The 27,743-nt window shown below is 42.8% G+C and overlaps 1 protein-coding gene and 1 long non-coding RNA gene across 6 annotated transcripts in view; one reads left to right on the top strand and one right to left on the bottom strand.

Moving 5' to 3' along the window:
- The window catches only part of ADAMTSL1 (ADAMTS like 1), a 683,211-nt gene that overhangs the window by 54,536 nt on the left and 600,932 nt on the right, over window positions 1-27,743 (bottom strand). For all 5 annotated transcript variants that reach the window (XM_043515182.1, XM_038403598.2, XM_043515184.1 and 2 more), the window contains 5 exons: window positions 25,698-25,877; window positions 22,327-22,480; window positions 19,748-20,888; window positions 11,036-11,163; window positions 5,987-6,115 (listed from right to left, as the gene is read on the bottom strand). In XM_043515182.1, the coding sequence (XP_043371117.1) occupies window positions 5,987-6,115; window positions 11,036-11,163; window positions 19,748-20,888; window positions 22,327-22,480; window positions 25,698-25,877 (1,732 nt within the window). The remainder of the gene's footprint in view (window positions 1-5,986; window positions 6,116-11,035; window positions 11,164-19,747; window positions 20,889-22,326; window positions 22,481-25,697; window positions 25,878-27,743) is intronic.
- Window positions 1,341-27,743, top strand: LOC122460402. The gene is made up of 3 exons (XR_006281682.1): window positions 1,341-1,509; window positions 25,158-25,170; window positions 27,733-27,743. It is a non-coding gene; the product is annotated as an uncharacterized LOC122460402 (long non-coding RNA).

Below are 27,743 nucleotides of genomic sequence, written 5' to 3'. Positions count from 1 at the left end.
CTCCAATTGTTGTGCTACTGGCTCTGGTGCACCCCTGAGATTCATAGAGAAAAGAAATAAGGTTTTACAAACTCTGGAAAGTTTCTGCCTATAGAGATGCCTGACATTGGCTCTGAAAATATCACTGCGACCTCTAATTCTCTCCTCTTACCTCCAATATTCTGCTTCCTTTCCCTCAGTCTATAACAGGCTGTAGGATCAAGTACTCTATATGAATTTAGTAGCACTTTCCCACCATTCCTTTGCCTCTAGCATGTTGAACAAGATGTTCTGAAGAGCAGCTCATGACACCTGGGGAACTGTGACATTCTGCCATCAGGTTTGTCTACACTGGGAAAATTCATTGGGTTATAATACATTTTCTAACCAACACATCACACGTGATTTTCTCCTTAGAGTGGACAAGGGCAGTTGTGTTAAATCACAATCAGATAACATAATCCTTGGCCACACTAAAGGCAAAATTGTATTTCATGTCATGATAGTTTGTTGACAAGTTTTCTAAGATGGTGCCTTTTCCCACAATAGACAAGGCAGTAGACAGAAATCATTTTGTTTCTATGGCCATGTCTACACTACAAAGTTAAGTCCATTTTATTTAAGTTGACATTGAGACCCCGATTTAAGCAAGTTGATCTTGTGTGTCCCCACCGTGCTCATTGTGTTGGTGGAGTGCATCCTCACTAGGAGAGCTTGCATTGATGCACGGAGCACTGCACTGTGGGTAGCTATCCCACAGTGCATGTAGCTGAGGAGAATTTTGGCCTGGGCTTGCAGTGCCTTATGGGACCAAAACATTTGCGTGGGGGGTTATGGGAACATGGCATTAGCCTCCCATGATGCACTTACCTCTCTCCTGCCCTGAAATCAATGGCAAACAAACCAAGCCTTTTTTGCACCTACTCTCATAAGCCTGGGTTACCTGTGCAGACACCATAGCACAATAAGCCCGGGCCACGCTCAGCTGTACATTCTGCAGCTGATACTGGTTCTGTGAAAGGGATAGGCTCCAGATTAAAAATAGTTCTTGGCTGTTGGGGAGAATGGATCCTCCGCTTGCCTGTCTCACATTCTCCTCCTCCTCCTTGTTGTTGCTCGAAGTCGCCCGGTGTTCCTGGGAGGTATCCACAGAGTGTTTTGGGGGTAGTGGTGGGGTCGCTGACGAGAATCGCATGCAACTCCTCATAAAAGCGGCCACGTTTGTGGGGCAGAACCAGAACGACTGTTCACCTTCCTTGTCTTCTGGTACGCTTGCTGAAGCTCCTTTATTTTCACGCGGCACTGCTGCGTGTCCCTGGTGTAGTCCTCCTCCCCCATGCCCCGCATGATTTTGGCATAGATGTCAGCATTTCTTCTGCTGGATCGGAGCTCTGCCTGCACAGACTCTTCTCCCCACACAGCAATAAGATCAATCATCTCCTGTGTACTCCATGCTGGAGCGTGTTTGTGGCCTTGAGTCTCGATGATCAGCTGTGCTGGAAAGCTCTCCATGCTGATCAAACAGGAAATGTGTCCTTGGAAGTAAAAGATACTGTGGCAACTTTGCACTGCCACATCCTCCTTCCTGGCAGCATCTCCACCAGTGTAGATTTGGTTTATGCTGGTGGAATCCAGTGTTAACTCCGGGTGAATTTGGTCACAGTTCCTTAACAGTATTCACCATCTGAATCAATGGCATTTTCCAGGTGCTGCTGCAAAGAACCCAGTATCCAAAAAAGGGAAAGCTATATGTCCATATTTAATTTGCTCTCTTTTATATTCCATCAATGCTGGTGGCCATGAAGGTGTTTTGGGAAAGTTAACAGAACCTTCCTTCTTCCCTTCTTTAGAAGGCATTGGGAATCAATCTGATTGCAATGGACTTTGGCATGAGAATGCTGCAGAATTACTGAGATTAATCCTCCTTGAGCTGCCAGGAAGAGTAATAGTGTAATTTTCTTTCATTAATCCCAGAGACAGTAATTAAATTATCTGGGATCCCATCTGAGTGTTGTACTCCACATGTCATTTGGACTGTCTTTATCCCCGCTGACCAGTACCACATGTACCTTGTTAATTTAAAGAGATGACAACGCAGTGCAAAGATGCGCCATGCACTCGTTACAGTCAGGAATTTTGGGGGAGGGGACTGGAAGGTGGGGTGAAAGAAGGAAAGTTCACACAGACTATATTGTGGAGAGACATGCTGTTTCTCCATAATTAAGGTTCAAACAAATCTCCTGTCAGAAGGCAGATTTCCCTCCTCCTCCTGCTCCAATTTAGTCAAAAAGGAAGGAAACAATCAAACTTGGTACTTATCTTCCATGGCCACAACATAAACATTTCCTACCAACTTTGGTGTAGGTCAGAAAACTGGAGTTTGTGTTAATAGAGCAGATCCTCCACCCCCATTCCAGCTGCTCTGCACTGTGAATACTTTTCCAGGTATCCCTTACACAAAGAAGTCCCAGCATGGTTATACCACCTCTGCGCCACCCACTTCTGATCTCCCGGGTGTAGGGAACATATTGTGGACTGGAGGGGGTATGGCCAAAGCACCCTGGATGTCAGAGGGGGCTGTTACTGTCAGCATAATTCAGTGATCACTCTATATCTGACCTATCAGTCCTCATCCTCAAAGGAAACCTGCACAACACTTTTCAAAGATGAGCCCAGGAGCTTAAATTCATAACTTTGCTAGACACAAAAATCATGGTCTTAATAAAGATACTGGATTTATGGCTTATCACAACAAGCTAACCCACTAAACCCCCATTTTGTCTTATGACTACAAGGGTGTTAACAGGTCACTTTCACCTTGAATGGTCCCTTATAATATGTGCTAACTACTTATACTGAACGATCTGTTCCGTATTTAGCTGTGACACTCTGGAAAAGGTATTCAGAGGGTATGTCAATACTGCAATTAAAAACCTGCGGCTGGCCCGTGCCAGTTGACTCGGGTTCATGGGGCTCGGGCTAAGGGGCTGTTTAATTGTGGTGTAGATGTTCGGGCTTGGACTGAAGCCTGGGCTCTAGAACCATGTGATGGCCAGGGTCCCAGCACTTGGGCTACAGCTTGAGCCCAAATGTCTAAGCCACAATTAAACAGCCCCTTAGCCCAAGTCACAGACCAGCCACAGGTGTCTAATTGCAGGATAGACATATCCTCTGAATACTTTTCCCAGACCTGAGGAATGGCTCTTTGTATCTCAAAAGCTTGTCTCTCTCACCAACAAAAGTTGATTCAATAAAAGATATTACCTCACCTACCCTGCCAGCATAATTTAGAGTAGTTTTGAGCAGCTCAGTGGGTCCAAAGAATCTGGCCCATTGTGTCTGATATTGTAAAGTCCCCTCTTTAAAAATGATTCCAATATCTTATTGGCTACTTCTCTTTCACTTATTCCTTCAACTACACACTCCATAATCATCCTGTTTTCTCTGTCTCTGTAAGAAATAGAATCATAGAATCATAGAATCATAGAATATCAGGGTTGGAAGGGACCCCAGAAGGTCATCTAGTCCAACCCCCTGCTCAAAGCAGGACCAAGTCCCAGTTAAATCATCCCAGCCAGGGCTTTGTCAAGCCTGACCTTAAAAACCTCTAAGGAAGGAGATTCTACCACCTCCCTAGGTAACGCATTCCAGTGTTTCACCACCCTCTTAGTGAAAAAGTTTTTCCTAATATCCAATCTAAACCTCCCCCATTGCAACTTGAGACCATTACTCCTCGTTCTGTCATCTGCTACCATTGAGAACAGTCTAGAGCCATCCTCTTTGAAACCCCCTTTCAGGTAGTTGAAAGCAGCTATCAAATCCCCCCTCATTCTTCTCTTCTGCAGACTAAACAATCCCAGCTCCCTCAGCCTCTCCTCATAAGTCATGTGCTCTAGACCCCTAATCATTTTCGTTGCCCTTCGTTGTACTCTTTCCAATTTATCCACATCCTTCCTGTAGTGTGGGGCCCAAAACTGGACACAGTACTCCAGATGAGGCCTCACCAGTGTCGAATAGAGGGGAACGATCACGTCCCTCGATCTGCTCGCTATGCCCCTACTTATACATCCCAAAATGCCATTGGCCTTCTTGGCAACAAGGGCACACTGCTGACTCATATCCAGCTTCTCGTCCACTGTCACCCCTAGGTCCTTTTCCGCAGAACTGCTGCCGAGCCATTCGGTCCCTAGTCTGTAGCGGTGCATTGGATTCTTCCATCCTAAGTGCAGGACCCTGCACTTATCCTTATTGAACCTCATTAGATTTCTTTTGGCCCAATCCTCCAATTTGTCTAGGTCCTTCTGTATCCTATCCCTCCCCTCCAGCGTATCTACCACTCCTCCCAGTTTAGTATCATCCGCAAATTTGCTGAGAGTGCAATCCACACCATCCTCCAGATCATTTATGAAGATGGGGCCTTTCACTGTCCTCTCTCTCCCCGATTTATTGAATACCTGTTGTACTATTCCCATCTGTTATGAAGTAGAGACAGCACTCAATATGCCTTATGAAACATAATTTTATGTGCCCATTTGCATACTTTGCTACTCTGGACAGGTATTTTTCTATATACAAGAATAACTACAGTGTATAATTAAAATCAATGACAAATTCAACAGGGAACCTATGCACTTGTATACGTAAATGAAAAAAAATAAAGAGAGGTCACTTATACCCAAGATAGAATATAAAACGTGTAAGGCATATCAGCTCTCATGCTTCATGATAGAAGTCAGCCACTACCTGTCTGAGGTTAGGAGTAAAATTCCCAAACAGGCATAGAATCACAGCAATGTAGGGCTGGGAAGGATCTCAGGAGAACATCTGGTCCATCCTCCTGTGCTGAGGCAGGGCCAAGAAAATCTAGACCATCCCTGTCAGGCATTTGTCTAAACTGTTCTTAAAAACCTCCGGCGATGGGGATTCCACCATCTCCCTGGGAAGCCTGTTCTAGTGCTCAACTATCCTTATAGCTAGAAAGTTTTTCCTAATATCTTACCTTAAACTTCCTTGCTGCAGATTAAGCCTGTTGCTACTTCTCCTATCTTCAGTGGATGTGGAGAACAATTGATCTCCATCCTCTTTATAACAATCCTTAAAATATTTGAAGAACTGTTATCAGGTCCCCCACCACCCCCAGTCTTATTTTTTCAAGACTAAATATACCCAGTTTTTTTCAACTTTTCCTCTTTGGACAGGTTTTATAAGCCTTTTATCATTTTTGTTGATTGCCCCTGGACTGTCTCCAATTTGTCCACATCTTTCTTAAAGTGTGCTACCCAGAACTGGACACAGTACTCCAGTCTGAAGTCTTACCACTTCCAAGAATAGCAAGACAACTACCTTCCATGTCTTACATATGACACTCCTGTTAATACACCCAAAAATGATATTATCTTTTTTCCAACTACATTAATTTGTGATCCTCCATAACCCCAGATCCTTTTCAGCAGTACTATTGCCTAGCCAGTTAATCCCATTTTGTAGTTGTGCATTTGATTTTTCCTTCCCAAGTGTAATAATTTGAACTTGTCTTTATTAAATTTCATCTTGTTGATTTCAGACCAGTTCTATGATTTATTAAGATCACTTTGAATTCTAATAATATCCTCCAAAGTGCTAGCAACCCTTCCAGGCATGGTGTCATCTGCAAATTTTATAAGCATACTCTCCACTCCATTAGCCAAGTCATTAATGAAAATATTGAATAGTTCCAGGATGCCCACCAATTCTCCATTATGGGGATTTTATACTTTCATCTGAAATAGTTGTTATTGACCACTACTGGAGACAGAATACCAGGGTATATGGACCACTGATCTGACATGGGATGACAACTCCAATGCTCCCATGGTATGAAAGCAAAGAAAAATTTTGCTTGAGACCCAAAAATCTGAAACAATGGCACCTCTGCACAGACACTGACATGCCAAGGAACTTCAGAGGAAATCTATAGCTAAACCCAAACTTGATACCTGCTAGCTATAAGGACCGAAACGTCTCTCACCTGCAACTTGGCAGCTAATGGTAACATTTGCACCTGGGATTGTTTTCACTGTGCTTCCAATGTCAACCGTGACAGCGGAGGATTCTGTGTTGATCAGTGTAGCTCTTGATGTTTTGATCAGTGGTTTTCCTGTACATAAGACACACCTTAGTTCACAAAGCAAAATACATGGTAGTCACAAAGGGAAGACTGTGAACAATATGCTCGATATAGAAATACAAATGGCTGATGTAGGACAGCTGACTGCCAGCGTGTGGTGCTGGAGTATGAGTAATGCAGGCCACCTGCTCTTGGCCTTTACTATATTATGGAGGAGTTGCTCAATTTCATAGTTGACATTGCTTTGAAAAAAATATCACTTAAAGCACTGAATGAATAGCATTAAAGTCATGCCAGCACATCTGAGAACCAGCTGAACCAACAAACAGCAATGCAACTGGAGCAGCAGCAAGCTGTTCACCTGATCTTACAAGGCAGACAGTACCATGTGCCAAGGACCAAACATAGGACAAAGCCCCCAAAGGGTGGATACGGGCTCTTTAGCAGTGCAGGAGGCTTAGAACAACATGAGATTCATTTCTTTATCATCTGTCATGTTTTCCATAAACTCCGTTTTAGGTGCACAAAATAATTAATAATAACAGAAGCGAGACAACATCAATTCTGGATGGGAGCAAGATAAACGTGCCAAAAACTGACAGTCAAGAGTTCTAGCCCTTGACTGCTGCCATTCTGTTCAACTATGGGGTTGTGCATCATGTTGCTCTGGGACATTCTCTTAATGTATGGCATGGTGGCATCCTAAATGCAAACAGAGGGCAGCTGGCAGAAGAGAGAGAAGGGCAGCCTATGCAGCAAGCCCAGCACTTAGAAAGCTAGGCCCAGCGGGGACTAAGATGCAATGGCAGCTAGCAGCATGACTGTAAGAGTGGCATGGGAGCAGCTGGTGGAGGTGAGTGTGGTGTGCGTGATGGTGTGAGGGTTGGTACAACAGCATGACCATGAGGCCAGGGGGAGGGGGGTAGCAGGGGAAGTGTGTGTATTGATGTGTGCATGGGGCCATAGGTGTGTTTGAGAGTAGTGGCGTGAGAGTTGTATCACAGTGACACGAGTGCAGGGAAGCAGCAGCATGTGTATCTGCATTAAATGGGACTTGGGGTTGGTGTCGTGTATGGGTCAGTGCTAGGTTTAGGCAATCTGGGGCTCTAGACACACAGCATGTAGAGCCCTGGCCCTGTATTTTGGCCCACTCCTCTTGGGGATTGCAGTGACCACCCATACAATGGCCGTCTGATGGGGGCCCACTACTGCTACATGTTACACAGGCTGGGCCTCCTCTCTCTGTTTTCAGGAGGCCTGGGTCCACCTTAGTGGAGGGAGAACTCCCCCAACCAAACAGATGAGGGAAGAGAGTGTCTGTGTGGTCCCTGTTGACACTTCTGTAGATCCATGACAGGATGGTAACAGCAAAATCCATCCTTCTTGGGTGATGGTAGTAAGGGACCGAACTGTGGGGTTCAAAGTTAACCACCTATTAAAATGGAAATTTCAAACCTGTCAGAGCTATTCTTTTAGGCTGTCTGCAGGCTCAGGCAGATGACATTGCCTCAGTTACATCTGACTTACATTTTCCAACTCATCTTCACCATCATAAGGGTTAGAAATGTTTTTTTTTAAATGAAAGCTTAGGTTGTGACACCATCATGCAACTTCAGGGGCCAGGGCCCTAGGCTAGCACCTATATTATTTATGACTTAATCTGGCTGTAAATCTGCAATTGAAGCAGAGGGGGAAACTGGCCTAAAAAGCCTGAGTGGAGGTAAGAAAGAGAGAGAGAAAAAAGTTCAGTTTGTTTTGGTTGGATGGATGATTTTGCTCAAACTGTTTCAATTACCCCTAATTAAAATCCATAAACTGCCATGTGGATTTAGAGCATTTCCAGGACTGTTAAAAGCATTTTGTATATAGAGTTGCTAGTGTATCAATCCATCTAGCCATCAACCTACTGTGTCTATCATGTGAATGGAATATCCAGCAACAAACGTTTTGCTTCACTGATGAAATGCTCACAAAGTTCTGATGTTTTAATGCAACTACTAAATCATAAAAGAAGGAAAGAGACCTCAAATAGCAACTCAGCTTTTATTTTCCCAGTGGGGGTTTCATGATCTCTTCATTAGATTAAAAATCTGTCAACTGTTCAACCAATAAAAAGTAACAAACCACTCAAAAAAGGGAAGCACATTTTCTCTGTCTCTCTGCATATGCGAAATTCATCAGAGAGACCAAGTCCTTCATTTTTAATGAGAAGCTTTCCGCACATTTCCCAGTTCCTCTGAAGAAGCTCTCTGGCCTTCAATGCATTTGGGAAAATACCTCTTTTGTGCCAAAAAGTTTTGTTGCGTTGTTTCAAAAATTACCCATTATCTCATCCGTACAACTGGGGATCATCTTGCAAGGTGCTGGCGGAAGTTGAAGATGCACAGCACCTTACAGGAGGAGCTCAGGGGCTACCAAGATCATGCCCAGGAAGTCTGCAGTTGACAATTCACGTCAAAGTCGATCCAAATTTTGGATAATTCATTACCTCAAAAGGGCTGCTGGGTCTGTAAAATCCCACGTGCACGTCTGAGTCTGTGTGGACACTTCTATAGCTTGAGAACCATTTGTTTCCATAAATTGCCTGGGATGAAAACTGATTTGACCATAGAGGCTTCCAAATTCACATATACAGAATTATCCCACAAGGAATTCACCCATCAGGACTATAAGGACTGCAAAGCCTCTTTCTCACTATGCCATTCCCTAAAGATGCCATTTTAAAATTGCATGTTAAATTCATCTCTGATGTAACTCCAGAACTACACTATGCAGGAACTTTGTCTAATATTTTATAATATAGTATCAATACAAAATTTAGGGCCTTGCACCAGTTTTACTGTGACATCACTCCATTGAATTCACCAGAGTACCCCAGGTGAGAGTAAAATCAGGCCCTTTGTTTTTGCTAACTTTACATTTTTAATTAAATTATTATTTTAGGTCTGATTTAGCTCTTCCGTTTCCCCCGCAAGGGCACCAGCTGCTTCTACTCCATGGGGTAGGTGAGGTGTCTTTCCAACCAATCTTATTAAATGAAAGAGCTGCTTTCAGCCCAGGCCATGTCTCACCTAGTGCTCCCTTGGTCTAGGGTCAGCCTGTGTTCTGGGTTGAAACACTTATTCACAAGTCCAATGATACACCTCTGCCTCTTTATTCAGCACACCCACCACTGATTATTATTATTTACAGGTTTCAGAGTAGCAGCCGTGTTAGTCTGTATTCGCAAAAAGAAAAGGAGTACCCGTGGCACCTTAGAGACTAACAAATTTATTAGAGCATAAGCTTTCGTGAGCTACAGCTCACTTCATCGGATGCATTTGATGAAGTGAGCTGTAGCTCATGAAAGCTTATGCTCTAATAAATTTGTTAGTCTCTAAGGTGCCACGGGTACTCCTTTTCTTTTTATTATTTACATAGACACATACTGGGGACCTGCAGCAGTGAAACATGAGTGAGCTATACTGTCAGATATGGAATTTCAAACTACTTATTGGTAGTTTTACTAATATGTTTTCTTTGACCCCTCTCTCCCCCCGCAACAAACACATTCCACTTCTCCTTGACCTCTTTGTCTTACTACAACCCCTGAGCTTTGATTGCCTCTTCTTCCTACTCCCCATCCTTCGCATCCATTCCCCATTCACTCTCTTGCTGCTTTGGCCTTCTCCTCCTTCCCCGCTGTGGCTCTGAACCTGCTGGAACCCTCTGCGGATGTGTTTCCAAAAAGATGAAGACAAGCACAATCTTACAATTCCTTTGTTTTTCCCAAGGAGGTTTTTATTAGCATTGACGCCTAAATGAACAAAGAATATTTAGTCTGGTGTGGAATTGAACCATTACTGGATAGACATGAAGCAGAAAGTTAATCCTTTATGAATCTTTATTTCCCAATGGGCGGAAGGATGTCAGTCATGATTTGGTGAGAATAGGTTAGAAAGGACATACAGCTTGATTCTGAAAAGTGCTGAGTGCTCTGATCCCAACCCAGTGAAGCACTTGCTTAATTTTATCTACTTGAACATTCCCCTTGACTTCAACAAGACCATTCCCAGGTTTAAAGTCACTGTTTATGTACTTAGCTGGATTGGGACTAGAGTATGCAGCGACTACAGGATGGCGCTAACAGTAACTAGAGCCCCATAGGATGCATTCTGTGCAAGGGTGGTGAGAAAACCACTGATGATTTGAAATAGTCATTGAAAATGCAAATATTTTATAAATAAAAGCTCTCTGCATAATTTCAAGCTTGAGCTTGGGACATGGCCTGCGGCTGTTCAAAATTCTGGATATTATCTGTCTGGCCTCAACACACATCTTCCCTCAAATCTAACTCACTCACTGGGGCACCCAACTAAAAGAGCAATTTCCAATGGAACAAAGTGGATTGACGTTTTTCCATACAGACACGAGAGGAAATAATTTATATTGTCCATTTTGACATTTGGCTTAAGAGAGCCCATGTTTTTAGTCACACAAGATTTGGGAGGAGGAAATGTTTTGGGGCACCACAGAGACTGCCTGGCTCCTCTCGTGTTCCCAGGGCAGTTGAGATTGTCCAAGGTGTTCAGGCTGCCACCCCCAAGTTTAAATATGCACATGGGGAAGAGGGGCTAATGGCAGGGTATTCTGGGTGTGGGAAATTGTAGAACTGTGGTATGCATTTCCCGTCTCAGTTTGCTACAGCTGGAATCTGCTGATCTTCAAACCACGCTGCAAATGCTATTTGTTTTTCCAGGGTTTTTCTGGCATGGGGGGATAAATTGTTAGGTGGGCGTTGAGGGAGAGTTTGGGGATTATTTTGGTGAGCTTTGGAGAGTTATTGTTTTTTAGGATTTTGCGATTTGTGTTTTAGATACATAATAACTGAATGCGCGTACCATCTGTACTTGATAATAACATACCAGTAGCAGAAAGAGTTCTGTATAATTGATCTAACTTTTCTGTTACCTGCTAAAGTGACTGCAATGGAGACAGAGTCAAATCCCAAAGCATTAGTTGCATTGCAGGTGTAGAAACCCACATCAGCTTCCACTGGTGCTAGAATCTGCAAAGAGTCATCTGGCTGAAGGAGTATCCTGGAGCAACAGAGAAATACAGAAGCAAAGGTCTCAGCAAGTGTGTGTGCAAACTCTTTAGCAAGGATTAAAGAGTTATGTTTAAAGAGACACAGAATGACAAATAAATTACACAGTTTTGCACATGTTGGGGCCTGCAGATTTTGTTTAAATAAAGAAATAAAGTTATGAAAATCAGGGGTTAAACATCTTATGTGGTGATTGTGATTACATGCAAGTTAATTTCATTCTCAGCATTGCTGCACCAGGTTGCTGATGGAAGAGGCGGAATGGTCCAAAGGCTGCGCACTAGTCTAGGACTTGGAAAAGTGGAGTCTCCACTCTGTCACAGACTTGCTCTGTGATCTTTGGTAAGTCACTTAGTTTTTCTATGCCTCAGTTACCCATCTGTACAAAGGGGATAATAGCACTGCCTTACATCCTGGGGCATAGTGAGGATAAATACAATAAAGGTTGTTTGATGCTCAGATACTGTGGTACTGGAGGCCAGGTAAATACCTTAGCTAAACAGGAGCTAGCTAGCAAGATTAGCTAGACATGCCTTGGAGTGTTGGGCAGGTGTAGCATGTGTGAACGGCTAGCTGCACTTTTTGGACTGGTTTCAGTATGAAAGCCCTCTTTCATTTGTCTTTATTGGACAATGACTCTGGTGAATCCTGAAGACCAATCAGCAGCAAATGATGAGTCTGATTCTGCTCCACCGATTTAAGAGGGATCAGGATCAGGCCCTATACTATAAAGAACTGAAACATTAAGAATGATTCAATTGATTTTAAAGAAAAAGGTACCTTCACAACTGGATTGTAAGATACAATTTGTTTAAAGTCTCTTGCACTGGAAATCTTAAACGCTACTGTTACTTAAGTACATCAATTCACACAAACAGGTTTCAGAGTAGCAGCCGTGTTAGTCTGTATTCGCAAAAAGAAAAGGAGTACTTGTGGCACCTTAGAGACTAACAAATTTATTAGAGCATAAGCTTTCGTGAGCTACAGCTCACTTCATCGGATGCATTTGGTGGTTTTTTTTTCCACCAAATGCATCCGATGAAGTGAGCTGTAGCTCACGAAAGCTTATGATCTAATAAATTTGTTAGTCTCTAAGGTGCCACAAGTGCTCCTTTTCTTTTTGCGAATTCACACAAAGAGCAGGATTCCAGTTTATGGTCTATACTGGTAATAATCACAAAGGCTTTCTAAACCTTTTATATTTTCCAGTCTTTCTTTACAGGTCACATTTTCAAATAATTGCCAGATTTTCTACAAACGATTTACCTCACCTTTTAACAACACTGCACAATAAGGTGGTACATATTTTTATTTGGTCAAATTGTAACATCAAATTTTGCTTCTTACAAACTATCTCACAAAAATGATATAAATTGGGGACAACTGAGCAGCTTGAGGCACTGCTAAACTGCTACAGTAATTGCACTTTAAAACACTAATTTAGCTTTTAGAGAGATTCCAGATTCCAGCAATATTCCCCATTTTAAGTTTAGGGACTCTCTCTCAAATGGGTAGTATCTTTCAAAATGGAATGACTCTCTATAATTAGCTATTGTTTGTTTTTTGGTGCTATCTGGATGCCTCAAGTGAAAGTGAAACCCTACTGTGCTAGGCACTGTACAAAACCACAGCCAGAGACAGTCCCTGTCTCAAAATGCTTACATTCTAAAGAGACAAGACAAACAGACGGTGGGAGTGGAAATGGAGGCATCAGTATTGCCAGTGCCACGTCTTCAAACGTTATGTTCTGGAGGTCCTAACTCATAAGTTTAGATTGCAAATCAGGAGGTTTTAAAAATAATAAAACCTTTATTTGGGGTTCTCTTTATTTTCTGTCTCTTTTTGGAGCCTTTTGAAGTCACATTGTCAAGCTTTTCTCTGAAATAATGGGGAATAGAACCTGCTTTAGAAAAAAAGAAAACAAGAAAAGAAAACAGATTCCCTCATAATCAAAGGGCCCTCAAGACTGGGGATTTAAGGAAAACACTGAACATTGAGAGACCTGTGATTAAATTGTGAGAGTTGACAACACTGGGCACAGATCGGTGAAGTGAGTTGACCAAGGCCACACAGCAAGGCAGTGGCAGAGGTGGGAACAGACTCCAGGTCGCCCTGACCTACACTGTGGAACTGTGTATGAGCTGAGAGCACAAAGGCTTGATTCTACACCCTCTCAAACTAGTTTTACATCAGTGTAACTCCACTGACTCCTGATTTCTGCTGTGTAAGTGAGATCAAAATGTAGCCCTGAGAGTCCAACTAACGCATATATCAAATGTCCTCAACTGCAGCACTATGTATTTCCTGTTAAGGTAGGAATATAGAACCTACTTCTATTCATTCGTAGATTTAACTAATGACAAAACCTAATGACACATTTGCTTTATACTTTCAGCAGCTGTTCTGCATAAAACCCTTAGCCAGGATGGTGATTAATACAGACAAGGGTGGGAGTGGGAGAGGGAAGAGACATGGAGGGAAAAAAGCCCATCCAAGTCATGCAATCAAAGTCTGATCCACTAACCCTGAGCTGATGAGATTTTTTTTCTTGAATGAAAACTGCTGTCTCATGGACCACAAGGCTAGGGATATTTGATCCTGCTCAACACCATGGGTGGTAGCTCTCTAAAACAAACCAGATTCAGGCCACCCATTGAATTCTATTAGGATCAGAGAGGAGTCTGATTTCCTTTAAAACCCATTTTTAAAATAATAATCACAATAATAAAGATTCAGCTTGTGCCAACCATGTCTTTCAAGTGCTTAGTGAAATGCAGAGTCATTTACAAGCCAAAATGTTATTCATATTTAAATTGCTGACATGCTTGTGTAGCAAAAGAAAACAATAGTTGATAGAAGCCCCTCCTCCAGACTTAAGGATCGTTTTATCTCTTAAAAACCTTTAAATTTTCAGTGAGCCGGTGAGATCAGGCCAGCAATTTTTGCATATGCAAACAGCTGTGCATGCAAAAATTTGTTAGTTAGAGGTCTATTGGTTCAATCTGCACATAAAAATGATTTTAAACCTACAAGACTTGGCAATTTTTCCCCAGTAGCATCCTTCCAAATAACAACAAGGAAATGGCTTCACCTTGCTTTTGGGGATAGATCAAAGAATCCAGACAACAGCAAAGCAAACATGTTAGTACGAAGCATTGTGTTGATATCAAAATGAAAAACACTTGATGTTAATGCGCAACAGGTATCCTTGTATCTTTCAGTCTCAGTCCATCATATTTAATTGTGGCTGATTTAACTGGTTCAAGCATTTCAGCTGACTCTTGATGAGCCTTCCTAGGCTAAAAATGTGTGTATTACACACCCACTCACCCCACAAATATAGACTCAGGGCTTTATATAAACTGACAGACTGATTGATCCCTAGGGTTAAAGTAACACACACACTTTTTTTTTTAAACAGATAGGAATCTTTTCTAAAAAGTCCACATCACCATCAGGGTAGGAACCCATTTCTTTAATTTAGCTAGTTCTGGTTTTAATGCTACTATAGTGCTGGTACAACAGTCGATTAACTCTGGGTGTTTCCAATCTGTTTTGGGGTGAAGACAAAAACATAAGGGGCTAGATCCCCAGCTGTTGTAATTTGGCTCCATTGACATCAATGTAGCTGATGATCCAGCTTAAGTCCTTTTAGGAACTGGAAAAGGCCAACTGAGTTCAACACTTGCCTTTAAAAAAATAAATCAGCTTCATTTGACCTTCTGGCTTTTTCACCATGTCTCTCAATCCCCTCCTTGTCTAGAAATAAATCTAAGTTTCTCTTAAATTCATTAACACTTTTTACTTCAATTGCTTTCCTTGGAAACTTCTTCCACATTATTATCCTTTGCATGAAACCATTCTGCCCTGAGATTCCTATTTACTCCTAGTCTCCTGTTTTTATTGTTAGGTTTTGAGTGTCTTATCTGTTGTAAAAAAAATACCTACCAGATGTAACAATCCTTTTTATAACCTATGCCATTTCAAAAACTGTTTTTTCCCCTATAAAAATACCCCAGCTCCCTTCACATTTTAATCTGTCTGACCATGGTTGCCCTACACTGCATCGTCTTCAAGAAAATATATTTTGAGCCATACTGACTAATTCTGTAGTTCGGATGGCATCTAACAAATGCCTAATATAGAAACTCCTCATTCTCAGGTTCCCATATTCAAAGGGTTCTTACCATTGGAAATTGGAGAATATTTGGAATGCAAGACACTTTTTATAAAGTTATTGAAGCTGGAGCAATTGAGCAATTCATAACCTCTTACAAAGATTGATATTTCTCAGACTTGATTTCTCAGGTAGCTAATCTGAATAGCTTTTTTGCCTATATTAACTTTCCATCATTTTAGAAGGCCCAGGTGCTGGAATTTGCACTTTCCTCCTCTGAAACTGAGTTGTCTCTGCATAGTGGATGAAGCTAGATAGAACACATGATGGTGTCAGCCTGGGTAACACTTCTTTTAAAACTATAGTATAAAAAGTGACAATGTAAAGTCAAGGATCAGAATTCCTGCAAGTGCCATCAAACATATTTGTCCAGCCACTGAAACTTTCTACAATGTATGTTTAGTTTGCATGAGCAAATAAAAAAAATCACTGCTCTTATTTTTTTTTTGGCCTGTCCAGTATACAAACAGAAGTAGAACTATATATCAGTAATCATGGATGCTTTTGGGTTGACTAGGTGCTTGTGGGGCTTGGTAATGGATTGTAAAGTCTTCCATTGGCAGGTCATTGGTTCAAATTGAGCCCATATCATACAGTCTGAAAACTATTACCATTATTCACGAGTGCTAAGTGCCAACAGTGTGCTTGGTACTGTGCAAGACACAGGAGAAGACTCAGTCCCTGACACAGGAGCATACAATCTAAATACACAGACAACCCAAATCAGACATCAGCAGACGGCTTGGCCACCACGGTCAAAAGCTGATGCAGGAAGCAGTATCCACATTCTTTTTCTCCTTCCCGTCTGCCTTGGGAGGTGGGCTGGCAAATTAACTTCCTCTCCCTTGTGTGGTTAGCCAAGCATGAAGAGGACAGACTGCAGACCTACTGGCTACATGCAGGCTGCCTTGTCAGACCTAGTGGAAAACACCACTTTTGCTCCCATTTACACGGGTGATTGACAGCTAGCAAGTGGCTATTTAGCCAAGAAAGGAATGCTGCTTTGAGGCACCTCGCAACTCATCTGTAGCCTGATTTTCAAATGTGCTGTGGTCGCTCAGTTACCACTAACTTCAGAGTTATTGGTCCTCAGCACACGGAAAATCAGGGCACTGGCATTTAGAAATTCTCCCACCCCAATCTGGAAGGAATGTGCAGCCTCCAATTCTGCCCCTCTCTGGCTCTGGGCCCAGCACTCTTGGGTTAAAGGGGCCATGAGCTGGGTTGACAACGAAACTGTAGCAACCAGACTTTTTGCAAGGGGGGATGGCAGGATGACAAAATGAGCACTGCCTGTCTGTCTGTCTGAAGCAGAGCTGCCAAATGGTACCATGGGCCACCAAATAACTGCATACCCCTAAGAGCAGTTCTGATAATATGTTTCAGCATGTGCAGTAAGCAGTCTGTTGCCAGTCTATCCAAAATGATAGCATATCATTTGATGCTATTTCAGCCAAGTAGAACGGAAAAAAATTGAAAAATCTTTAAACCACGATTTGAGGACTTCAATAGCTCAGACATAGGTGAGGTTTTTCATAGGAGTGAGTGGGTGAGATTCTGTGGCCTGCGTTGTCAACCCAGCCCATGGCCCCTTTAACCCGAGAGTGCTGGGCCCAGAGCCAGGGAGGGGCAGAACTGGAGGCTGCTAGTCCCAGCCAGGCTGAGGAGGGACCCTTCATCTTCCCCTGCAAGGGCTACTCCCGGGGCCAGATCAGGCCCATCTCTGGGAATCTCTCAGTTGCAGGAAGCTCCCCCACCCCAATTTCCTGCTCCCATCACTCTCTGCAAACTCTTTGCCTCAGAGCCACTGCTGGACGGAGAAGGTGAGACACAGTCCCCTTCAACCTCCCTCTTCTTTTTATGGTGAGTTCAGCCTTTAGACAGGGGGGCTTGGTGTTGTAGTGTCCAGTTTTGAGAAATTGGAAAGTTGGCAACCCTAAATATAGTAAATATATATTAGTTAAATTAAATTTTAGAAATCAAAGGCTATTTGTTCTTTACCAACAAAACAGTAAACCATTTGTTGCTAAATTATGGTTTCTTATATGGTGCGGGATAAATGTATAATTTTCTCATGAGTCTAATATTCAGCATAAACCACAGGTGGACTTTATGTAACCTATAGTCTCTTTAAAGCATGCCACAAAAATCACAGTAGTTTCAAACAGAAGAAATCACTTGATGGCAGATTTCCAACAGGATGTAACCACCAGCAATGGAAATCTGTGCGTGCAACTTTTTGGGGGCCAAAAAGATATTTTCACAGGACTACGTCCAACCAAATGTATACCATAGACCCAAGTCTTGATTAAGACTGCATGTGGTTTCCACAAGAGATACATTCTTGTTCTCAGAAACAAAAAAATAGTTCTCATTTTTTGTCAAACTTAGCACTCTATCTGCCAGAAAGAGAAAAGAAAAAGAATCAGAAAAAGCACAGTTGAAAGGGCAATGACACTGCAAGTGCCAATAAATTATAGAAACCATTGAGTCTGGAAGCGATTCAACCATGAAAGTGAGAAAGGAGCAAGCAAACTAACTGTATATCTAAACCAGGGACAAACTGCACCTCTGATAAATCAAGAATTTACTAGATGTTCCACAGCAACAGTGCTTGAAATTAATGTTAGCCTTGAGACTACACTCCTGAGTTTCTTCTCATTTCCCAGGCTGACCTGGTGACCAGACTTAGATGTTTAACCTCACTCCTATAACTTATGCAGAGGGAACTGGCAGCATATTCTTGGACAGCTGGCTTGTACTACATCAGCTAATGTAGCTGCCTCCAGGCACACCATCACCTCTTGTATGCTACTTGGAGTAAACCATAAAATCCTGAGTATACATAGGATAACAGCATGTTACCAACATATAGCTAAGTACATAACTAGAATATAAAGTGGCTGTGTGTTTGTAAATAATAGTTAGTATGTACTAGTCTTTCATAGTGCTCCCAAAAATGTGTTGCAAATGGGTACTTGAGGGGTCAGTCTAAAGGTTTATAGGAGTGTGCAAATTTCTTTCCATTTAGCAAATAACGGAAGATAAGATGCAGCATTCTTCACACAATGCATTATGACATTTTCATTCAGCAAAATTCTTTTAGCAACATTTCCAATGTCTAAGGTTGAACAAAAAATGTGGCTTTTTCAAACCCAATTTCCTTTATCTGCCCCTTCATTTGAACTCCTGTCTAGTGAAAACACCTTGAAAAATAAATGATTGTTCCCATATCAATTCTATAGGGGCTAATGATGGCTAGAAACGCAGCTCAACCCAATCTGTGGCTACCAGTCTGTCATAAAGCAACGCAAACAGCAATTGTGTATGTTCTGTATATGCAGAATGTATCAGAGAATTATGTGCTACGAAGGTCACTGGAGCAATCAAGGATAAAGGCTGGACTCAGCAGACATGGCAGCATTTCAGCCATTAACAAATCAACATGGAGGACCATGGACAGTATTTTTCCTGCAGTTCTCAGGCCACACTCAAGGGCAGATTTTTGCATACTGGCAGTCATGATGCACCTAGTCAAAGCAGAAGACTAATGCCTTTCATGCAATAGAGCATCATATTGTGCTTGTAGCAATGAAGTCTGAAAATAGCTGTTAAGCATGATCCTGACATATTAAGAATAAATATGACTGACAATTGTTGGCAAACACAGCAGTAGCCAGCTCAGTTTGGTTCTCTGGTATGGACCGTGCTTTGCTAATTTGCCCAGATTAACTGAAACCACGTTCAATGTCAAGACAAGTACCCTACCAATGGACTAAGTATGGTTTCCAATCACTGTTCTAACACAACTGGGCAACTGGTGATTGTGGAAGCAAACTATGTTGCATCCATCTTCTAAAACAGTTTTAAATATGGTTACAAACTCTAGGAATATAGCCTCATCAGAGAACCTGGTTAAAGTGCAGTTACAAACATCGCTCCAATTCATAGTGGAGATGGGACCCTAACCAGCAACCACAGAATTCACTCCTTGCCAGAGAACTGTACCCCAGAATCTCATTTTTACTGTTTCATTGCTGATCATTTTAGCAGAAACATCCAGCAAATATGTTTAATCCATTATCCAAAATTGCTTCCTGCACCTCCCGATGTGTGGAATTTAATATCAAAATAAATAACACAGAGCACTGTGCTGATTGTCTCATTTTCACAATTAATTGAAAATTTCATTTTTTTTAAATTTAAATAACTTTTTTTTTAATTTTAAATTTTAACGCCAGGCTGCTCCAGAATCCAGGTACCGAGCTAAAGAGTTAAAGTCCAGCTTGCCACTGCATAAGTGTGGCCTTATCTGTACCATGTAATTAAAGCTAAATATGGTTCTATTAGTAATGTAGACAGGCCCTAAAAGAAAGGGAACTGAAAGTACTTCTCCTACCTGTCATTGTATTGCATCTCTGCTCGATTTTTAGCCCAGCTAATGGTGGGCTTTGGATTCCCAACAGCCTCACAGTGAAGCAGCACACTTAGGGTCCCGCTGGCTAGGACGACTGTCTGTCCCAAGTGGGTGACAACTTCAGAGGCTGAGAGCTGCTGAGCTGCAGAAATCTTCCTGAGGATTGCAGGCTTTCGATGGGGTCTGCGTGAGCCATTCCCCAGCTCCACTGAAGTTGGTAGATGTGCTTCGGCAGACGACGTTCTCAAGGAACTGGTGAATCCAGACACCTGTTTGCGGAAAGGGAACTCTGCCATAGCTGAACCAATTCTTCTCCCCTGGACTTTGAAAACAGATTCTTGATTTTCCAAATGGCTCTTGAAGATGTCATCAGCTAGCTGCACAACAAGCTGCTTGCTGTAGACATCCTTAAGTTCCTCAGGCTGCTGAGACAAATTCCTTATCATATCATCCAAGCGTTTCTGCTCCGTGACCATGGTAAATGGAAGGCTGTACTCCTGACTCTGCTCCTCCTCTGAAGAGGCATTTCTCTCTGTTGACTCCTGAGCCTCCCAGGATTCCAGGTTTTCCACAGGCCAGCCTCTCTGCTCCAGAAGTCTTGAGACAATGTCATCATACTGGCTGCTAGGATCAGCCAAATGCCCTCGTTTCTCGGCCTTGCTCCTGTTGAAGAGAATCCCATTCTGATGCTTCTCCTGAGCGTGCAAGGCTTCATTCAAACTGGACTTCCTTGTACCCTCTTCCTCTCTAGTCCCAGCTGGTTGGTTGATGATGATCTTATTGTTGCCTCCAATTAGTTTAATCACAAAATGTTCCCGGGCTGGCCCTGCTGTGCAGGTGTACATGCCAGCATCCAAAGGCTTTAAACGGTGGATCTTTATGTACCCGTACGGTGCAATGGTAATGTGAACTGAGCTGAGGAGTCGCTTGTTGTCCTTCTCCCAGGTGATCATTGATTTACGGAACCTTCTCACCGGACATCGGAGGACAACAGAAGTTTTGGGCAGTAGGTAGGCATAGCCACCCACAATAAAGTGTAGCTTCTTCTGCTTCTTTGTCTGGATGTAAACATTCTTCAAGGCCATAATATGGGGGCTTTGCTTTTGAGCCGGCCTGTTGTGCCCTGAAATGTAACTAATAATATTAGGATGGGGGTACTGTTAAACAAAACAAGCCACTTATTTTGGCACTGGCAGTAATTTCAACTATTACATTTTATGGGAGTAATTGGCTACCAGCTGCTGAACATCAAGCTACCACCATCAAAATTCAAGAAATAACAAGGTGCCATTTAGCAACACAAATGTCATCCTGCTGAGGTTAAATGTAGAAGCTGTAGTGCCAGAGATTGGACTGAGAAGGGAACTCAGTGGGGAAACAGAGTCCCTGTTGGGTGAGTATTTAAATGAAGAATGTGGGTTAATAAACATGGAAAGAGGACAAAAGGGAAGGAGAGTTCCTCTTGTTAAATATTTACCATTCAGGCCCTGCAAGGCACCACAACTTTGTAGCTCATAGCTCTGAGAAGGAGTGAAAGTGTTACGACCTCAGGGATTCATATTAAACAGAACAAATCTGTTTAGAGTAGGTTTAAAACCCCAGGGTGCATAATATTATACTTAATTAGTTATGTGGGTCCCTCCAGCTTCCAGATCTCTCTGCCAGACAAAGGAAAAACATGCCTCCATGGGAAGCACAGCATAAAGCAGCATAGGACAGATTGAATCTGGACATTTGGTTCTGGGTTTGGCTCTGGATTTCAAAGCTTCTGCTTCTCTTCCCCTCTCCACCCAAAGTTTATGAGGTTTTGGATCTGGGATTCTGGTTCAGCTCATTGTAGAGCTAGGGACAGATTTGCTTTTAAATCTCCCTACACCAGACTATCCTGCTTCATCCGAGGGCAGGGCATACAGGAGTGCTGCCTAGTGTCTTCCCAAAGGGTCTCCACCAATGGGAAGCAGCTTTAATTTCTGCTGTAAGGTTCCATAGGAGCCCAGCTGGCACAGGCTACTGAGGGGATGTGCTAAATGAGCATGTCCTCAAACCACCATGACTACATACCCTTCCCAGCCAGTGCTGTCCACTTCACTGGTGGTCCTTACTCCCTATGGGCCCCTGGCAGAAAGGACATTGTAGCTGCCAAGAGGGTACTGTGCCTCTAATCCCTAATTATGAAAGTTAGATCTGGGTTTCGGTCTGGATCACTCCTCATCAAAATGGAAGAGGTTCCCGTTCAGGGGGTTTGTTTCAGACCCACCTCTAATAATTACCATTAGAGCTCCCATTCCCTACTTTGTCTTGTTGCTAGGTTCACAGCCAACACTGGCAAAGCATCAGCTGCTCAGCTCTCTTTATAAACCATGGGAGAAAGCCCCAAATAAGAAAATACAGGACCCAGTCATCATTCAAGGTGCTGAGCACCTTTGACTCTCAGTGAGGTAGTTGAGAGCAGAGGGCTCCCAGCACCTAGCGGTGCACTTAGCAATCTGTAGTACCAGAAACTTAGTGGTGGAGCTCCTGCCCTCTCTCCACAAACAAGCCCAAGTTTCTTGTGCACTCACTTGTGCAAGCAGCTTGTGCACAGGACCTGACTAAAGAAGAGAGAGGCAAAGGTGGGCACATTGAGGAATTGATGATGACAGAACCTCCAGTTTTCAGCATCTTCCTGCAAATGGCATTTCGAGTCTGGGTGCCCTCTCCACAGCTCACTGAACACTAGAAACAAAACGAGAAACAGTATGTGAAGCATTATGTTTGACATATATCCCCCTGCCCAGATATACTATGTAGTCAAATGCAATATACATCTATGTTATAGCCAAAAAACCTATATTTGGGGTCCTGTGGAAAAAGCAACACAGGACAATGTAATTAAAAACTTTATCAAAATGGAGATGCACAAGCAGGATGAATTAAGGTAGCATGGGTAACCATAATTCTGGCATTTCCTAACTTTTGAACGTTTGACTTTACAACTTCAACATTCTTTTAACATAGATTTTTTTCTATGTAATTTCCTATTTTATTTAACAAACTGAAAAAACTAAAATACTATCATGTGGAACTATACTGACTCCCCAGTTTGGGTCTTCAGAAGGGTTGGATCTATCACACAGACTTCTGCCTCTTGAGACAATGTAGTAACTGATAGCAGTAGTAGGTTGTCATCCTCTTTGTAGACCCTGCACTAGCAGGGGGATGAGACACACACTTGCCAGTGGGTTTCATAGCTATTTGCTGAAAACAGAGGAACGTAGAGACTCAGCCACTCTTGAGATCAACTCCAGGTTTTGGAGGAGAGTGTCCTCTATTGGTTATTCAAGCAATTGAAAACTGGGTCTTATACTGGGAATTGTCAGGCAACCTTAACTATAGTAGTGATGTGAGTGAGCTGCTCTTGTGAAGGCTGAGTGGCTGTTTCCATGATATATAAAATCCCACTGTCCATGTTTCTTTCTTTGTCCTCTTCAAATAAGCTTGATTTTGGTACTACATGTACATTAAGATCTAGCTTTTAAACCACACCTCTGTAGAAGGGGAAGTGTGGAGCCATGCTCCACCAGGAGGAATGTCAAAGGCACAATCTCTCCCAGCACCGCTCCTTCTGCCTGGGGGTTGAGCAATTTGATGCATTCATTGGCACAGAGCAGATTGCTCCTCTTGGTGCATTAGCTCAGCTCTGAGTGCAAAGAGGGCAGGGCCATAACCCTTCTTCTTTCCTGCTTTCTTTTCAGCAAACACCTCTCTGGAAAGGGGAGCAGAAGCAAGCAGCTACTGTGCTACTAAAGTGTAGGCAGCACAGCAATTGCTAATTGAGTGTGGCTGTTTTGCAGTCACACAAAGTGGAGGGAAAGGTACTTGCACACAGCCATACAAGGGCAACACACAATCTAGCCCTATCTTGTCAAGTTTGATGCAAACTGGCAAAAATTCTTCAGACTGCATTAAACCTTTGATTTTCTGTTTTACTGTTGTAGAACTATTAAAAATTAACCTGGGAGATTAATGATACAATGATCAGATGCAAAAGAGATGCCAGTGTGCAGTTGTCCTCAAATTATGATCTGTGCATTATGGTTCGTGAAGCACTTGCTGGTGGTTCACTGATATGGTGTGCATGCTATGAAAAAGTTTGAGATCCCTAGCTCAGAAGGCTTGACCCAATCCTGGACCAGGCACACAGTTTCTTGGGAGCTGCCATACCAAGTATTTTTCCAGTGTGTGTGTGTGTGTGTGTGTGTGGCTGGCAGTCTGTGTTACAGAAGTGGGCATGAGAAACATAATGAGAGGAAGGAAAAGAGTTGAAAGTGATCAGAGAAAAAGAACAAACCAAACTAAAGGCTACTTAGAGCAGAAAAAAAATCAATTTTAAAAAGTGCCAGCATGAGAAACATGAGTTGTATGGATTTTAATGTAAATAATGTACAGTAAAAATGTTAAAGCTGCACTCCTTGGGATGGAGGATAGGTTGAGGGGTAGGAATAGAATTACCCTCTTTGTTGCCAGAATGGGTGTGTGTCCTGGCAGCAGATTTCATTAGAAAATCCATTTATTTGACTGGAATGTCAAGACAGATCGCCACATGTGGGGTCGAAGTGGAACAGCTCCCTTCCCCAGCATGACTGGTGCCTCCTTCATGATGAAGTTATTAATCATCTCCTTGTGTGAAGGAGAAAGGGGAAATTTAAAGGGGGAAGAGTTTACAAATATCCTTTCATTAAAGGACCAGAATCTGTTCTCAGTTATGCTGGTGTAAATGTAAAGTAATTCCTCTGAAGTCAAAGGCCAAGTTCTGCTCTCAACTTGCAAACCATGCAGCCCCTTGACTTCACTTGGGCTGCATGAGTGTAAGTGAGAGCAGAATTTGGTACAAGGAGAGCAGGGGGAATGTATCAGGGTGTACTATCCCTTAACGGGCAGGGACAGCCCAGTACTCCTGTCACTTGACCTTGGCCTCTCTGAGGCCAGGTATTTTGGGGGTTGTGGACTCATTAGGGAGCATGACGAGAGCAAGGCTTGCTGGGAAGAGGGAAAGCAGGATAAAAGACGAGTTGTTCCTCAGTAAGAGGGAAGACTAGGGATTTGTCAGGACCTGGGGTAGGGCTCTGCTTTAAGGGAGCTGGAGAAGTAGCCTATGGAGGAGCTTGGGAGAAGGGCCTGGATGGAGGAAATGCTGGGGAGGCACAAGCAAGTTCAGTGGAGTAAAAGTCTGCTTGTGACACTGAGGGGGTGAGGTTCAGAGGTGTAGGAAAAGCAGGAGAAAGCACTAGCCTGGGATGACAGAAGAGGTATAGGACTGCGGCCAGGCGTGTGAACCTTTTCTCATTTAGTGGCCCAGGCTGGTGTTTCGACAGAGAATCAGAAGAAGTTCCCTTCACTTCTCTGCTTCAAGGAAAAATGCAAAGGTGGGCTCTATTGGCATCAGCCTGCATCCACAGAGGGAACCCTAACAAGGGGAGGAAGCCTGGGGGAGGGTAAACCACTCTTTGCAACCATCAACAGAAATGAAGGCGGTGGCCCAGGAAAGGTCAGGTTATTGTTTTGTGTTTGGATTCTTGCTTACCCCAGAAGGGAAGGTCTTTAGAGTTTGGCTGGAGGACTGCTTCACATCAGTGGAGCCAGTCTCCAGAGAGGGGCCACGGAGTGAGTGGTCATAATGGATGCCAGTAAGATAAGAACCACACCACAGGGATATAGCTGGGTAAAACTGACTCTTCTTTTTGCAGTCTGAACATAGGACTCCCATTGTTATAAATAGTTTCTCCTTCATCAGACCCTCTAGTGCTGAGGATTTGCCTTTTTCATTTCTCTTGTCTCAAGAGCTTTTACCCGAAATTAGTAACTCAAAAAAGACAGTAGGAGATGGCCCCTCTGGACAATGAGGTTTATTTCCAGGACACCCCACTTATACAGATACAACATAACCACATACCTGTGTCCAGTCAGAAAGAAGCCATTCACTGGGACAGTCTTTGTTTTTGCAGGCTTGTTGGGAAACTGGCCTCGGAGTAGAACAGAAGGTTTCTGGAAGCTCCAAAAAACTTCCATCTGCCATGCGCTGCTTACAGAGCACATCTCGCTTCTGAGTGCCTGCTCCACAGGTCTGTGAACACTGGGGGAGATCGAGAGAAGCTGAAGGAGTGGGAGTCATCCATTCTGACCTTACATTCTGACTTGTGGCCATTTCCAAGTAACGAGCAAAGAAACAAACAGCACAATGGAAACTGCCCGTTGGTCTTTCAGCTCACTCTTGAAACCATTCATTAATCAACAAACCCAAACTTAAGTCCCCACCTTAAAGTCCGAATTTGAAATACATACTGCATTGTGGGATTTCTCAGATTTTTAATTCATGGCAAAGCTGCACATGGCCTCTGATCTGCAGCTACGCTAAACAATTGGTTTATAAGGTTAGTATAATAAACCCATTAAGCAACCACATAGCCCTTTATATTTACGATTGTCAGTGACAACAGTGTGTGCTGTTTCCAAAAGGGAAGGAGGAAGGTTTATTTGACTCAATGTAGATCTGGGAGATTAATTTCTAGGGATTCCAGCTATCCGCTCTCCTAATATAAATAACCTCCTCCATATCCAATTCCACCCAAGGAGGGTAGGAACTTTAGAACAAGCATATTTAAGAGCTTTCTTTGACCCTCTTCTATAAACATGGCAGCTCAGCCCTACTTCCTGATGCACTTGTCATTTGGCTAGAAATACGCTCATTTTCTCCTGTACGATCCAACTAATACAGTTCCAGGTCTGTCTCATCCTATCAGAGGAGAAAAGAAAACCTTAACTAATCTTCTGAAATCAATGGGAGCTGCTTATAATCTGCAGCAGGGGAATTGGACCTGAGAAGTAGAGCATGAAATGGAAAAATGTTAACAAACATATTCAAGTAGTTAAAAAAATGAACTCTCTATAAAACATTGTAGACATAATGGGGGTCACTCTCTCTTTCTCACACACAGACATGCTTAAGTCCAGGCCTCATGTTACTAAAATGTAATTGGTCTTGAAAGACAAAGTGGGAAGTGTAGCCATTATAATTGTGTAAAAAAGAGTTGCATTCAATTTTGTTTTGCTCTCTGAGGACTGAAAACAGCTTTTGCCCAACAACAAAATGGTTAGAAAGCACAGAAGCTTCAAGAAAAGTTTAACCAAATAAGATACTACTTGAGTTTTCAGCAGATGAAAAGATTGAGAAGCCTTGTATTCAAGAACAGAGAACAAGTCAAGTTTATTATTATTATTATTATTATTGTTAGAAGTAGTAGTATTGCACTGAGGTACTCCAATCAGAGATCAGAGCCTCATTGTGCTACATACTGTATAAAACACCTAACAATAAGATGCTTCTTGCTCCAAAGAATTGACAGACTAATGTCCGCGAATCACCCCTCCTTCCAAACCCCATGAATTTATTGAGAGGAGAGGGAGAAAACAGAATTTTTCTACCAATTCTTTTTTCTCCGGCCAGCCAGGTAATCTTGTTCTGTGAAAATTAATCAGCTACTCTAAATCAGCCGCAGTATTTCAAAACACTGGATAGAATGCAGAGATGGCAACAGATTCCCTCTCTGTCCTGATGACTATCTCATGCAGGGCTAGACTAAAACATGGGCACTATTAGCTCCCAGAATCATGTTATTACTTCAGACTTTTTTTTAATGGAAGTTTCTAGCCCTCATGGCTTGCCCCTTGCATCTCCATGGTGTGCGTTAACTCTTTCTACTGCTCTGGGGCCCTTCATCAACACCTCCAGCAGAGGACTTTGTAAGTGTGGCAGGAGGAAAAAAGCCTAGGGGCTAGGCCCATTCACTTAAGCAAGCAAACTGAGTTAGTCCTGTGGGGTCACCGTGCTGCTAATCCTTCTTCCCCAGGGGGTGGTACACAAACTGTGGAGAACAAAGCGGTGTGGAGAAAGAAGATGGGGCAATGGCTCTGTGCCCCATCTTTGGCAGTTCATGGAGCT

This window comes from Dermochelys coriacea, chromosome 5 (genome assembly GCF_009764565.3).
Source record: "Dermochelys coriacea isolate rDerCor1 chromosome 5, rDerCor1.pri.v4, whole genome shotgun sequence".
NCBI lineage: Eukaryota > Metazoa > Chordata > Testudines > Dermochelyidae > Dermochelys > Dermochelys coriacea.
This window is presented reverse-complemented; position numbering and strand designations above follow the sequence as displayed.